The sequence below is a fragment of the Schistocerca piceifrons genome, chromosome 2 (genome assembly GCF_021461385.2).
Source record: "Schistocerca piceifrons isolate TAMUIC-IGC-003096 chromosome 2, iqSchPice1.1, whole genome shotgun sequence".
Classification (NCBI taxonomy): Eukaryota; Metazoa; Arthropoda; class Insecta; order Orthoptera; family Acrididae; genus Schistocerca; species Schistocerca piceifrons.
In genome coordinates this window covers 544,935,888-544,952,126 of record NC_060139.1, presented here as the reverse complement: position 1 = coordinate 544,952,126, position 16,239 = coordinate 544,935,888, and the positions used below count along the sequence as shown (strand labels likewise).

The following is a 16,239-nucleotide window of genomic DNA, read 5'->3' as shown; positions in this document are numbered from 1 at the left end:
TGTTAATACAATAGTAAAGGAAACCTTTGCAATGTAGATAGACACTAACATGAGCAACCATCCCAGCGTAACACAGTAGTTTAAAACTAAACTCCTCCCGAACAGGCCACGAAGTCCCAACGGTACTGAGCAGCCGCCATGTCATCCTCAGCTCATAGGCATCACTGGATGCGGATACGGAGGGCATGTGGTCAGCACACCGCTCCCACAGCCGTATGTCAGTTTCCGAAACTGGAGCCGCTACTTTTCAATCAAGTAGTTTCTCAGTTGGCCCCACAAGGGTTGAGTGCACCCCGCTTGCCAACAGCACTCGGCAGACCGAATGGTCACCCATCCAAGTGCTAGCCCAGCCCAACAACTTCGGTGATCTGACTGGAACCGGTGTTACCACTGCAGCAAGGCCATTGGCCCAACACAGTAGTTCACGTTCTCCAAAATCGAGATGTCCAGGAAAAGCACCAGAACCTCTTCACTTCTACAGAGTACAAAGTCTGATATTTCACACTACCAATAAAAAGGAAGTAACAACCGAAAAAAGCAGTATGCATAAATGATTGTAATGCAAATCAAAGGGAAATACATTGACACAGCCAATATTATTGTATAGATTATAAAGAGCCTAACTATTTTACACTATGCTCTGTGTTAATCGTAATACCATAAAATTTATATCCAGTTTAACTTATGATAATATTTTGCATCTTTTTTTGGCAGCTGATTAGATCTACAAACAATACTGTAACACAAATCTATAAACTACAAAAAATCTATAAACTACAAAAAAATCTATAAACTACAAAAAATTATGATAATTTTGGACATATCATTGCAATATGACAATGAAGGGGTTAAAGTAGGCTGCTCCAACAATGCCCCATTGGGCACAAGTGTCCATGATCAACAATATGCTCACCTGCAGACAGGTGCAGAGGAGGCAGCTCGGTTTCATGTACTTTTGTGCGTGCAAAAGCAATGAGGCCAAACCTGTGCACAGGCCCTCAGCCAGGGCAATACAATCATGTTGCCTACAGATGGATACTCGAGCTGGAACAGCCTGGGTCAAAGGAACTGAGAGTGTTCTTACACACATTAAGTGTTTATTTTTGCAGAATGGAAAACAGATGTCATAAAGTAGCTCTTTTGTGTATTACAAGTTTTGACTTATGTAAGATATTTCAAAGACAAAATCCTCCTTCCTTTTATTACAACAGAAAATATTTGAAAAGCTGAAATTTTCACACAATTTACAGAATGTTTCTTTGCATTTTATCAGGTAATATCAATTTTCACATCTTCTTTAAAGAATGTCATTAACTAAAACGAATGTTATATGTTGCTCACATATACTGACTGCACACTTTTTTTCAGGTATTAATTACAGACTAAGGCCTACAATAATCCCACGCATATGTATGTGTGTATACATACATCCGAGTTCATGTACACTGATGGTAGTGGTGAAAATATACTAGTTTTGTTATACAATTGGAGTTACCTCAGGTAGATACATCACTACCTAAATCCTTTTTACTTTGAGCTCCATAAGATGAGACAATACTGAATTTTTCAGTTAAAGAGGAGTTCCTAGCAGGATGTGTCATACTCATATGGTCAATGAAGGAATGCTTACTGTAAAATGTAGATGGGCAAAAATTACATTTGAGTATTTTTTCTTGGTTGTGTTTCTGTATGTGAACTTCAAGAGAATGCTTATAAGCATATGTCTTTGGACAAAGGACACACTCATATGGCCTTTTTATAGATCGTCGCTTTTTTGTGGATTTCTTATAGCTCCTATTATGTTTTCTTTTATGAAGACTACTACCATCAATCTTATTTCCTTTGTGTAGTAGTGCATGTTGCTGATACTGAACCTCATTATGGAACCTACTTTTACAATGATCACAAGTATACCTGTACATTCTCTCATGATCTTGATAGTGTGTCTGAAGATCTGAAGCACTACAAAAGTATTCTGAACAGAGTCTACACATGTTGTTTATATTCTGCAGATGATTTATTATATTATTCTTACTATCAAATGAAGTAAAGCATTTGCTGCACTGGAAATAGCCAACATCTTCTTCTAGGTGCTCCTCATTTATATGCCTTAACAAATCATCCTTTTCAGAGAAGTCTTCAGAACAATGGTGACAATGTGTATCTGGTATTCTGTTTTCAAGAAATTTGATAGAATCAGTAATTTCTCTTGGCCAGTGACTTTGTTCATCTTTACTCCATCCGTACCACTTACTTATGGCTGATTCTGGGCTTGAAGTATTGTCTGCACTATCTGCCTGACAACCATCAACTGGTTTTTCAGAGACAAGCCACTTAGTTATTTGCCATGTATAGCACGGACCTGCAACAAACAAACGCACTCAGAATTGATATCAACAATTTTTCCTGTATACACAATAAACAATGGTTTATATCCTGCAAGGATTTCAGAAGGATAATATTATATCAATATTTCAAAAGCACAACAGTAAATCAACTATTAATCAATACATCAAAATAGTGAACTGTAAGAATTATATGCATCAGGTAATTGTTCTTTTTTGCTGGTAACTAGTATTTATTACATCTCCGGCTGTGTCATTAAAATTAACAACAGTAACAGAGCTGTGAAAAGAAATACTGAACATTAACTGAAGGTATTCATACTTGCGACAACCAAACAATCAAGTCTAAAACAGGAAAATAAGAGGGACTGGGGTTTAAAGTCAAATGAAATTCAGCAGTGTTCAGGTAATATGATAGGACTGCAGAGAAATTTAAGAAACAATACAATGTGTATTTGGCAGGAAAGCTAGCCTATTTTCCCCGTCTTCAAAGAAATAAAATTTTTTTTGTTCCTATGATTTTCACTACCTTGACAGTGTTATACAGAAAAAAGTAAAAGGTAAAGTTTTTGTGGCTTATAATTGCCAAGTGGAAGTTGAAGCTAAACTACATATTTCTGATAACTAATCTAGGAGTAAAGGAGACCGCTCACTAAATAGTAGAACCATTGAATCTTCAACACAGATACATAAAAAGAGTCAAATCCTTCACACACACACACACACACACACACACACACACACACACTTCTGCAGTTACATTGTGCTGGCTGAACACACAGTGCAGGGACAGCAGCTTGTCCAGTGGATTAAGTGAGGGGTTGTGGAGGGTGGTGTGGGCAAAGGGAGAAAGAGATGGGAAGAGGTGTAGCTGGCGTCTCAAAGAGAGGTAGCAGGTGTGTGTGATAGGGTGTGGGATAGGAATGCAAGACAGAAAGGCAACTCATGCAATATATGATGACCATGATGACAGTGGTGTGGAGGCACGGTTGGGAGGGGGTGATAGGACACAGAAAGGGGAGACTGCTGGGTATAAATTGTTAGTGCAGTTAGTTAGTGCACTTTGAGACCTGGAGGATTACAGGAGCAAAGGATGTATTGCAAGGATAACATCCATCTGCATCATTCGAAAGCTGGGAAAGATTTTTTCATTCATTTTTGTGTGACGGTTGATGACTCAAAGCTTCTACTATTCAGTGAGCAGTCTCCTTCACTCCTAAATTATTAACAGTCTGTCAGAACTTTTAATTATCAAGTTTATTTCTGATAACTATTTTATTTAGTCCACCACATTCCTCAAAACCACTTCAGTTTCTCGCTAGTTTACTAATTCCAGTTTTAACTTAACTCGGAACACCTTCCAATACATGTGATTGGGCAGAAATTTTTTTATGAAAAATACATAATCTCTTAATCAATGTGTTTGTTTATTTTGAGAGCACTTATAATATCCAGTAAATAATAAGGAAGCATGACAGAAAGAAAGGTGTTTGCATTCTATTAAGTGATCTAGTAATCGAAGTGAGGAGAATTTTCAATAATTACATTGCAGAATACAGAGATTTTGGCAAAATCAAGAAGCATGATAAAGAAAAAATGATGTATTGAATGAAAGCTGTAGGTACTCAAATGACATACAGTTTCCATGCAAAATTACACATTCTCTGAAATCATTTATTGGTAGATATTAGTCAACTATTCACATTATTAGTAGGCCTACATCAGAGATCACTCAAGTTCATTTTTATAGATCTTTTGTTTCACCTATTGTTTTGCATGATGAGGTGGTTTATGAGTAATTTAATTTTTACATACAAAATGCTTTTCTGATAACATGTTATTCTAGCCTGTGTCATTGAGATAACATCAGATTTCTTGTGTTGTAGCTGTTTATTTTGTTGCAATACCCTGTGCTGTTTAAATGAGAATGATTTGCAATCAGACAGACTCATAAATGTAAAGTCTGTCCAGGCTCAGTATTTTCACCTAAATGAATATGGTCTCAATTACCATTAGCTACTTGATATTCACAGCAGAGCAAACACCTCTGTCAAACTTCTCAATTCTTTAGTCTTCAGTTATAAGCGTCCAAGATGCACCGGCACATTTTCTGTTGTCATCTATCCATCTTCTGTAAGATCATCTTGGTCATTTCTTACCTCTTGCAATCCAGCAAAGGACTTCTTTAGTCACTCTAAATCCATTCATCTGGCTACATGTCTACCCACCTTCATTTTGTTTTCAATACACTCTTAATTATCTCTTACACTCCCAATCAAATTGAAAATATGAGCAACATAGCTCCTATATTTCATGGATTAACCTCCAAAAATATATGCAACATATGGCCTACACTGGCTGTTTCTCAGCTTTGTACCATATTGACCCCATAATAAGATGCCACTGCATGCAAGCCGCACCTCTAAATTTTGAGGAAGAAATTAAAACAAAATATTATGCACAAAAATAAAAGGAGAAAAGTTACCAGAGATTTACTTGTTGTTACATGTGATATGTATGTATGTACCATAAACATTTGTTCTAACATATAACACATATGCACCTAATATACTGGTACCATATTTTACCTTATTCATTCTCAGAACTGTAAGTACCAGTATTAACTTCATCACTCTCATTCTCTTCCCACAACATGTTATCCTCATTGCCCTCCACTACATTTGATACACAGCATTTCTTGAACCCCTTGATGGTGGATTCTGAAAACATGGAGGACCATGAAGCAAGAATCCACTCACACAGAAGGGTGACATGGCTTCTAAATTTCACCAGATGGTGAAAGGAAATGGTCTTCTGGGGCTGTTCTTGAAAGGCTTGCTGTTTTGAAGCCTTTCCTCTGGTTTTTGTGACGAGGTATATGTTTGGGGCAGCAAGTTTATCTTTTACTTCAGCAGTTAGATGTCCCTTCAGGGGAGTTAGAACAGAAAAAAAATTTCACATTTTCGGATTTTTATCTCATTATAAAATTTGTAATTTTCCAAATATATATATCACTTACAAACTCACATGGAAAGTATTTTATTTTATTTATTTATTTTTAATATAATCTACACTGGTTGAAAATGTTAAAATTTTTACGTGCACTACTTCAAGACCTAACAAAATCGGTAGTTTTTTTATTTAGAAGGCTGTGGATTGCTGTGTTATAAAGGTTAAATTATGTGTTTGTATTGGCAGCACTGTCAAAACCAGTAAAGTTGAAACAAAGTTTGAGAAACAAGAAACTTTTTGATGGTAAAACCATAAGAGGCAGGCTTACAGACAAAATGATTGATTAACTAAAGCAGTATTATGGGAAGGCCATTAGAAATAATACTGAGGATTTGTTGAAAATGAAGCAGGCAGTATGGGCTATCTTCTTCCACAGACTGATGAAAAACCAGTATACCACCTTTGCCCTCCTGGACCTGATTCATGGTACAATTACTGCAAAAGCCCAGTACTCAAACAGTTCATACAGCCATATACATTCCATCCCAGCAGCAGTCATGGATATCATAAAACCTATTTACAGAGACCTGGCAAATCCTGAATTACTGAAGAAATGTCTGCATGGTCAGACTCAAAATCCCAATGTGTTGTTCAGTAATCTTATATGGATTTGCTTACCAAAAAATGTCTTTATCGAATGAAGACACTAAAGTGTGTGTGTGTGTGTGGGGGGGGGGGGGGGGCAGTGATGCTGTTATTGCTTTGGTACGGTGAAAGTGCTACTGGATATGGGAATTAATCCTGGAGCAGATGTGTTATCATGACGCAGGAGCCATGAATTATTTTGCCACATTTCAGGCCATTTCCTTCTCACATTTTCTCGCAGGCATTGCAACACGTCCTGATAGTACCATTGGTTAACAGTTTTTCCCTGTAGCATGAATTCATGATGAACTAATCCTTCAAAGCCAAAGAAAACTTTCAGCATGGCTTTGACTTTTGACCTGACTCAGCAAGCAAAAAAGGCTTGGAGAACCTTTCCTGACCCATTGTGAAGATTGAATCTTGGTCTCAATATCGTAACCATAGACCCATGTTTTATCATCAATTATGATTCTCTTAAGGAACATCCCAAAGCTGTTCAGAAATGGCGCAATCCAAAAGCTGTTCAGAAATGGTGAGGCGAAGGTCTTTCTGGTCTTGACTCATGAGCCGTGGGGTGAACTTGATGCCAACACGATGCATTCATAGATTCTTTGTCAGGATTTCATAACATGATCCAACTGAAATGATAATTCTTCTGCAACCTCTTGGACAGTCAATCTTCAATTGGCACATACAGTTTCATTGACATTCCTGACATGAGCATTGCAGGTAGATGTTACAGAGTGTCCTGAACAAGGTCATCTTTAACTTTTGTCTGCCTATTTTTAAACTGTGTGAACCATTCATAACATCAATTATGGCTTAAGCACTCATCACCATAGGCTTCCTGCATCATTTGGAATCTCTCTTTAAAAGTTTTCTTTAGTTTCGCGCAAAATTTAATGTAGACGCATTGCTCTTCTAACTCTGGCATCTCGAAATTAGCAAGCTTTGCAACACAACATTCTACTCAATACAGCACTGAACAATATGTAACAGATATACCACTATGAAACTTCTGGCAGTTACAATTAAACACAAGCATGTGCAGAGATGCCAACCGCATTTCTTTCCAACACATATTCATCCCTGTCGGTGCACAACTACTGTGCAAAAAAATGAAATCACTGTGCTGCCTCATCCTCCATACTCTCCAGACCTGGCCCCTGCAGGCTTTTTTTTTTTTTTTTTTATTCCCAAAGTTGAAAACTGAATTGAAAAGATAAAGATCTGCAATGACAGACGAGCTAAAAGAAAATTCACAGATGGCACTTCACACGATCCAGCAAGAGGCGTACCAAGACTGCTTTCAGAAGTGGAAATGGTATTGGGAGCAATATATCAATTGTGGAGGAGAGTATTTCAAAGGAGACCATGTACAATAAGTGAAAGGTCAGTGCAGAAAAATTTTGTGGACAAAGTTCTGGAATTTTTTGAACAGAACTTGTATTAATTCATAAGCATACACTGCTGTGTACTGATCACTAGAAAATCTACTTGTCTCAATGTTTTTGAGCTTGTATTCTGTCTTAATATATGTATCATCTCCTCCTTTTCCCATATTAGCTCTGCATGAGTGTAATCTTTTACATGTAAGTTATCTAACCCTGTAGTTATGTGGCACTCAGACAGGAATAGGATGTCTATCTTTTCAGAGTGCTCTAAATTTTCCAATGAGACAAGAAGCTCTTCTACCTTTCTACTCAATCCTCTAATATTTTGATGAACTAAACTAACCTTACTTTTCTGTTTATTATTAAACATTTTATGGGGGGCTCTTCTGTCATTTTGAATTCTTTCAAAACAGGGTGCCTCAATCCTGACTCTAACCCTTAAAAAAAAGTTCCTCTTGTAGTACCACAATCCTTTGGGACTCTATATCCTTTTACCAGTCTCATCCCCACTCTCCTGAAGAGGGCATATGTGTAATATCAGTATGCTGCTACGATTTTGTCTTTTCTGGTTATCTGGAGTCAAATACATTGAAGATTCTCTTTTTCAGTAAATTAATAATTTGCATTAATTTAAGCTATTGTTTTGACATCATTTACGTTGGGCCTCACCAATATGCAGAATGAAGGAAACATGTTGAATTAAAAGCTGATGTACCATCACAATTTGTACATTATACAAACTTCAGGCACGTGGTAGGAATAAAACTGCTATTGTAATTATGGAATAATTAACAATTAAAATTCCAATATTTCTAGTCATTGAAAGACACCTATTTTTATGTTTTCAAACTAAGAAACAAATTGTATCCATAATAGAAATATAACGTGGTAATTTTTCAGTCAGAATTAAGCATACTAATGTTTTAATTGGTGTTAGTTAATGGAATTGTAAAGTTTTACTCATACAAAATTTAATTAATTGAATCTCGGCCTTTCATTAAATAAAACTAATCCCTCAGTTCACCTGAAAATGATAAGATGATTATCCTTTATGTAAGTAAAATGATATATGCAAATTTATGAAATATATTGTTGTAATGATAAAACATGTAATTTATAGTCTTAATAGAAACAGATTTTTTCCTGTCTTTGTATGAAATTATTCACTTTTATTTCAAGTAAATTTCTATGTAAGATGTACATAAACATTTTAATTGTTAAACCTAAAAATTTAATATGTAACAATGCCAGTAATTCTTTAAAATCATATAAATAGAGGTGATTTGTATGCCGCCATAGAGTTGGAGTTCAGTTTGACGTCGGTCATGAGACAGTGTTAAGTCAATTTTACATGTAGTTCACCACTGAACATCTAGCGTGCAAAAAAAAACTAGTTGTGAACACAAATTCCTGGAGCTTATTTCTACCATTGCATGACTTCTGAGTAGCGATGCAGTAACATCAAAATGAACCTATGGTAGCATTAACAAGCAGCACCCTGTATTACACAAGATACGTATTATTTATTTGGTGGAAGACATCCGTAATAATAGAACTTAGTATTATTCTGTTTTCTTGTGTTAAGTAACAATACACATCCCAAACTTCACCACACAAAATCCATTTTTGCCACATTATATTACACTCTCTGACAGTAGAAACCAAAGGGATCAGCTTTGTGTGATGGTGGCTCCCTGTATGTTATCTGCAAAAAGCTCAACCAACCTATGTATCCCTCACCTGTTCAGGTGTAGGCCATGTCTAGTATATCCATATTCCCAAACTGTAGCAATGCACTGCTTTAATATGTTATTTCATTTCAGTCAGCTGCTGCTTGCTCAACTCAGTGCTCACATGCCTCACAGCAGTGTTAACCCAGGGCTGGTCATGGCACTGCAGGACCTCCACAAAACTCACATTTGTTCATGAAGTTCTACTAATATTTCATCCATATCAACCCTAATGCTGTAATTACTGTCCGTAGGCATGCTGTTCCCTGCTCCACCTACTTCTTCTTCTTCTTCTGCTTCATTAGCTCCCTTCCTGGATCATGTGTGGCTTGTTTTGCATGTCTTCTTTTTTCCCAATACCTCTTCATTCTCTTGCTTCTTCTGTTTCTTTCTTCTTCTATTAAGATAACTTTGATTTTGGTGTCCGGCCACCTGTAACAATCCACCAACCCTTTATACTTTTCCCTGCCCTGTACTACAGCCTGCAGATTCCTTTCTTTTATTCCTACAGCCTTCCAGTCATCTCTGACTTCCTTCACCCAGTTGTTTCCCATATGACATGTTACATTCCATATCTTCTTAGTCAACCTCTCCTCGTCCATCCTCATGATGTGCCTAGCAAATCACAACCTCCTCTTCCACATCTCACTCAATATGGGTTCAATCTTTTCATACAATTCCTGTCGTAATATGTATATCCAGATATCCCCATGTTTTTTTGTGCCCCAGAAGTCTCTCAAAAGTTTCCGCTCCTCCTTCTCCAACTGTATACAAGCTCTCTTGCTGAGTGTGATGCATACAGAGCAGCATTTCTTACAGTTGCTGTGTAATGTTGCAATTTGGGATTCCGTGACAGATTTTTCTTGCCATATATTGTTTTCACCACATACCGAAGCTTCTGCAAAACCTGTGCCCTGTCTACTGCGCTACTGTTGCTCTGTATGCCACCAGTTATCTTCTCCCCCAAATAAGGAAAACTGTTGGCCTTCTCAACCACTTAGCCATCTATCTTCCAGTCAATGTCTTGGTCTTCTTATATGCAGCCTCCAGTCCAACCTTTTATGCTGTTTTGGCTAGATTTTTTTGATGCTGTCTTTGCCTCTTCCTCTGTCTCATTTAACATTTCCTTTATTATTGAATGTGTTGTAGTATCCAGTCCTCTATCTTCTAACACATCAAGCAGAGTACTTCTGTCAGCTGAATCGTAGGCCTTTTGGAAGTCCACAAATGTCATTATCACCTTTTTTCCTTTCCTGTGTTTGTGTTCTATTATCCTTTTTATTCCAAATATCTGTTCTGTACAATTCCTCCCTTTTTTAAAGCCACACTGATACTCTCCTATTGTTGGGCCCAGTTGTTCTTCAACTCTGTTCAGCATGATTCTCAACAAAACCTTGTACCCTATGTTTAAGAGAGAGATGCCCTGTAGTTATCCAGTACTTTCTTGTTCCCCTTCATGTGTAGTGATATTATAATGGCTTCTTTCCAGTCTATGGGTATTTCGTGTGTCCATTTTACAGCTGGTGCTTCTGCATTCAACAAATCCCTAAAATACCTAGCCATTTCCTCGCACACCTCTTTCTCGCCAATTTTTATTGTGCCACCTTGTCCTATTATGAAGGTTTCTTTTGCCTTGAAGCTTTTAATTTTGCTCTTCATTTCTCTATAAAAGATTCATGATTTGTCTTTCTTGAAGCCTATGTTTGCTTCTATAAGTTTTTCATTCCATCTACTTCTCTTGGCATTTCTGATCATTTTGCTAGCAATTTTTCTTGCATTCTGAAGTTTGACCAGTCTTCTTGCTTTTTACAGGATTGCCATTTCATCTATGCTTTCCTCCTGGTCTCGACTGCATTCTTACATTCATCCGTCCACCACTCATGCTTCCTTTCCTTGTTGTTAGTAGCCAGTCACACTGCCTCTTCTTCCATCATATCTCTCACTCTCTTCCAATCACTCTGAACTACCATTCTCTTTGCATACTCTGCTCTATGTTTTTTCAGAAGATCTAGGTCGATTCTGTGAGTGTTTATGGTCCTACGTTTCCTTGCTCTGTTGGGTATCCATCTGCATTTTATTTCGACAAGGTAGCGATCTGATTCCATCCTACTATTTTTCTTCACTTTCGGGTTCATAATCTCTCTGTGATTACTTGCTGAAAATGACTAGAGAAAAACAAATATTGCAGCATCTCTGGATCATCCACCTTCCCCTTGCACTTTCCCTTTTTCTCTCATAATTTCTCCTAGCAGCCTCATAACTTGTTCCTGTCTGCACTGGCATGTTTCACCCTAGCAAGTTCTTCTGTAACCCTGTCCTTTCTCATTCCTTCCTCTTCTCACTGCATATTCCTTCCATTTCCACATCACTCACCATGACCAAGTCTGACATCAACCCCAGTTAGGTGGCAAAATTTCATTTCATCCCATAATCAAGTCTTTACCACATAAATAAGAGCCACAGCACTAATGATAAATTGTATCCAGTAGAAGATAATCTCTTACGTATATCCAGCTCTCCAGTCCTGCCATGAAGATTGTTTTGCAGTTGTTCTCCTTTTCTACAGTTCCTGAAACAAAATTTTAGGTCCGATTAAATCACTATTACCTGTCCCAAAATGAACTCGCCTTTGAAAATAAAATCATTAAACAAATCTATTCTCTGCCAATGCATGATAAGTCAAACTCAAAATTCCAGGTTTCACTTATACAGAAAATCTACATGAAAATCTGTTGGGTTAAAACTATATAGATATTCAAAGGACATAGCATAGTTCTGTTTTCATGAACAATTGAACAATAAAACACAAGATGAACACATCATTTACACAAGTATCAGTCAATTGAAAATGAGACATTTTTATTTCAAAGCCCAGGAACATTAATGTATAACAATTCCAACCAAAATTGAGGCACCTCTGAGGACGTCGTCATGACAGGTGAGTCTCTCTCATCCTGGGGTCTGAGTGACCAGTCCATCCTTTTTAAACTTCCCCAACCTATGCCCTCCCCAATGAAGGAACTATTAGTTCTGAAAGTCAGATAGTGTATTCCAAAACTATTCATTCAAATTAATACAGGAGGTTGAGAACATCAAATCAAATGTATTTACTTACGGTTGACTGCAATTTCAGATGCTAGGTATAACTTACAGAGAAGGTAGTTTATAATGGTAATTACACCAGTGGCATTCACAGGAACTCCTTGAATGTATGACCATTGGCCTGCATGCATGCAGTACATCGTTGGATTTTTGAGTGTCATGTCCATTCAAAGATTCTTGGTATGTCTGTAACAGTACCAGCAGCAAAAGCGATTCTAACGATGAGATCTTCTGTTTCCACAACAGTTTCGTACACCAGCTATTTAATATGACCCCAGAGGAAGAAATTCAGACATGACAGATTAGGTGACCAGGGGCCAACGTGGCCGATCCATCGATTCCCAAAAGTGGCGCTCAGATGATTGCTCAAAGCAGTGCAGAAATGGACTAGCATTTCATCGAGCTAGAATTATATCCATTGTTAACATTCAGAGGTACATCCTCCGGCAGTTTTGGCAACACATGTTTCACAAATATCTGATATCTCTGTCCATTGAGGCACAATGCAATAATGTATGGTCCAACCAACCTACCAAGAGAATGACAGCCCACACATTAACAGTGAATCACAGCTGATGAGCATGAGATCATGGCCATTGTCTCATAATCTAAATAAATAAAAATCAGTTGCTGCATGTATGAAAGCTCATCACATGAGAACAGCTTGACTGATTTGTTTTCCCCCCTCCTGCTGTCAGAACGAGGTTTGTGCGAAAGAAGTTTTTTGAATAATCCAACAGAAAAGTTGGAAATTAAAATCAGTTAGGAAAGATCATCATTTGAAAACAGCTAGATCAATTCTTTTTGTATGGAAAAGAATTTTTTTTTTAAATTGCATTCTCTTTGACAGTCCTGCTGTCACATTTTCATAACAAAAAAATCAGTTTGACAGATATATCATTCAGATGGACAAAAGCAGGTAAGCCGTATTTTTTGTAACATATAAGTAATATGTAATACATAAAGAGGATGCTTTGTTACCACAAAGTTCTTGACTAATTTACTTCCAGATTTTATATGATACTCTATTGAACATTCGGACAGTCATAGGCCATATATTTTTGTAATATACTACACATATACATAAATACTGTATATATGTAATGTATAAAGGATAAAGGTTGTTACCAAAAATCTCGAAAATATCTTGGTGGCTTTACTTCAGGTTTTTACATGATTCTCTACTGAACATTCAGATGGAAATGGACATCGAGATAAGGGAGGAGGAGATGATGGACAGAAAGAGGAGGAGAAGGTCATGCACAGAGAGCCCGGGGGTGGAGGGGGGGGGGGGGGGGGGAGGGAGATGTACAGAGAGAGTGGGGATGAGAAGATGGGCAGATAGAAAGAAGCAAGGAATTCAGGATGTATATGCAATTTCCATACATATTTAGCAACTGTGAAGCATTGCTGGGTTTGTAGATAGTTTTTTAAATTCGACATATGAATTTCAAACTCAGAGGTTATCTTCTGAACCTTAAGCACAGAGATTCATATTATACTGGTATCATATGATTATAATCTTCGGTGTCAAAATGTAATTTTTTGAGGAGGAAAATTTTTTATGATACACATTAATGTCATAAAGGTTACTAGAACTCTGAGATGTCTATTTTAAGAAAAGCTTCCCCTGTGAGTACTGATCTTCCAAGGAAAACCTAAATACACTTTTCACACAAGTGGCATGCTGCTCTTAGAAAATGTGAAAAATTATCTAACGGGAATGAGATTTCTCCAAATTGAGGTAGACATGTGCATATCTTACATGTGGCAAAGAAAAATCAGATAATGGAGCATCACAGATACAGTTTGAAGTTTGAGTGATACCATCCCTCATTTCACTAATATTCTTCCTTTGGTGTCAGATTAAAAAATTCTGACACAAGCTTCAAGACACCTTTATTTTTGCGTGGAGGGGCTGACACAGGCTATGAAAATTTGTATTTTAGGATTCTATGTGCAATAAGGACAATGACCAATATGTACAGAAGTAACAGTACAACCTCTTGCTAAAATCTGGAGTTCAGTCTTTAAGACATGTAGCATCTATTAGTTAGCTTCTTAGGGGAAAAACCAAATTGACTTTGTCCAACAGTCAGACAACAGCATTCCCAGAAGGTTCAAGAAGCCAAGGAAGAAATTTAAATGGTAAAAAATTAAAAGTCTGTTTCAAAGTGTGTCATGAACTTCTGTACCATCTGTACACATTTCAGATTCTGAAACTCCATTTTAAGTTTGAACTTCAGTTATAGTTACTGCCTATGGTACTTCCTCTACAGTAACTAGCATTTTTCTTTTATTAAAGCTCTATTTTTAATGGTATTCACATTCTAGTTCTTTCAAGAAAAAATGTATATTTTTCACAATAATTGTCTGTGGTGTTGTGAAGTCACGTGCCTCCAGTAATCTTTTTCACTCCTGGGACATTTTGATAATACATGAAATACTGTATGTCCCTTTAACGATCTGACAGCATTTTTCTTCACACTGAGGTCAGGTTCTTAATCTGGGTGAACAATGCTCATTGATGTTATGGTGATGGGTGATATTTTTTAGATAATTGCTATTTTTTTCCTGATGGACAACCACAACAATACTATACCACATCAGCTATAATGCCGATAAACATCTGGGAATGGTGATGCTGTGAGTTGTGTACAATGTCAAAAAATCAGATAAGTATCTTGCTATTTTTATTTTTAATTGCTGCACGAGTTAAATACTGAAGTAAGTGGCTGTTTTGGTGAAATCCAAAGGTGATACCAGCACACAGTTTGCTAGTACATGAGGAGAACATAACTGAACATGTGTTCTGTCTTGTCTGCTGTTGATAACACAACCTGAGTTTAAGAGAGATAAGTATTTATACATTATGACAGATGTGCTGCACGATTGCAATTGGTATACAGGAATGGTGCACTATACCTCACTCTGCAGATATAGCTAGTAGAACTGAGATTCAAATTAGTAGCAACCAAGGAAGAAGTTATTTATTTATTTCCTGAAAGACAACCAGCTGCATGCTAATTCAACAGTGTGTCTTGCAATAGCCTTAACTATCCCAGTTGACCGAAGTCCAGCTGATGCAGCTTGAACTTACAATAAACTTGCAGCACTGAGATGTGACAACAATCACCTACTCCATGCTACCACATCCAGAAATGTTATTGGATTTGTGTTGCACCTCAGTAATATCAATTCCAAATTTCATTCTTTTTGCTTCTGATTCAGTTCGTTACATCCTGCAGTCTTACAATTTTTTGTAATGATGTTTCACAAGGCAAACTGCTATAACCCTGTATGTAATACTTGAATATATGCTGTGGCACCAGGTCACGGCACACTACACTTAAAATTTTCTGCCACCATCATCTGTGCAGGCCAGCCACCAGAGGCCACCTGCCATGGGCAACATGAATTGTGCACACAGTATGGTATCCGCCATGCCATCTACGCTCACATTGTGTCAAACTTATTGTCAGAGATGCTTGTATCAGTACCTAGGTTGTTTCTAAGTTTATATCTATGTTCTCAACTGTTGTTTGCTTGGTTCATTGTGGCCAGGCTGTTGTTTGTGTCTTACAGTAAGATATATGAAGCTCAACCCATTGACTGTATCTGACATAGATTTCTGACAAAGATATGCCATACTGGTATGGCATGGAATGCAACTAAACTGAGATCTCCTGTGTCCTATGTCACCTATTACTGTAAGATTCTTCCCTTAAGCAGAAGTTAAATAACACACTTAATCAGATCTCAGTACAGAAGTCTTCGAATCTATGATCAGTAACAAGTAGGAATGTCATTGTTTTGTTGGTCTGTCATTGTTTTCATTTCTTTTATTGTCCATCTTAAAGAGTGGAATTTAATTTCAGAGTCCCTTCTCCAAGATTATTATGGGTCAATGCACCACAACAGATAAGTTACATTTCTCATTATAGTTTTGGTGCCAGCTGAAGTAAAAATAATTCACTCTGATTAAACTTATGGCAGATACTGCTTTCCAGCGTGACGAAAGCTACTGATTAATCTAAGACATCCAAGAACTGAAGATGACCATTCTGATTC

At 37.2% G+C, this 16,239-nt stretch overlaps 1 protein-coding gene across 2 annotated transcripts in view; it reads right to left on the bottom strand.

The window, feature by feature from the left end:
* Positions 1–285: 285 nt before the first annotated feature.
* Positions 286–16,239, bottom strand: part of LOC124775272 (RB-associated KRAB zinc finger protein-like) — a 114,065-nt gene continuing 98,111 nt past the window's right edge. Inside the window, exons 5-7 of one of the 2 annotated variants that reach the window (XM_047250109.1) lie at positions 11,571–11,635; positions 2,255–2,362; positions 1,972–2,172 (exon numbers count right to left, since the gene is read on the bottom strand). In XM_047250109.1, coding sequence (XP_047106065.1) covers positions 2,111–2,172; positions 2,255–2,362; positions 11,571–11,635 — 235 coding nt within the window. In that variant the 3' untranslated portion in view covers positions 1,972–2,110. Of the gene's footprint in view, positions 2,363–11,570; positions 11,636–16,239 lie in introns of both variants that reach the window. The other variant, XM_047250108.1, reaches the window with a different exon arrangement.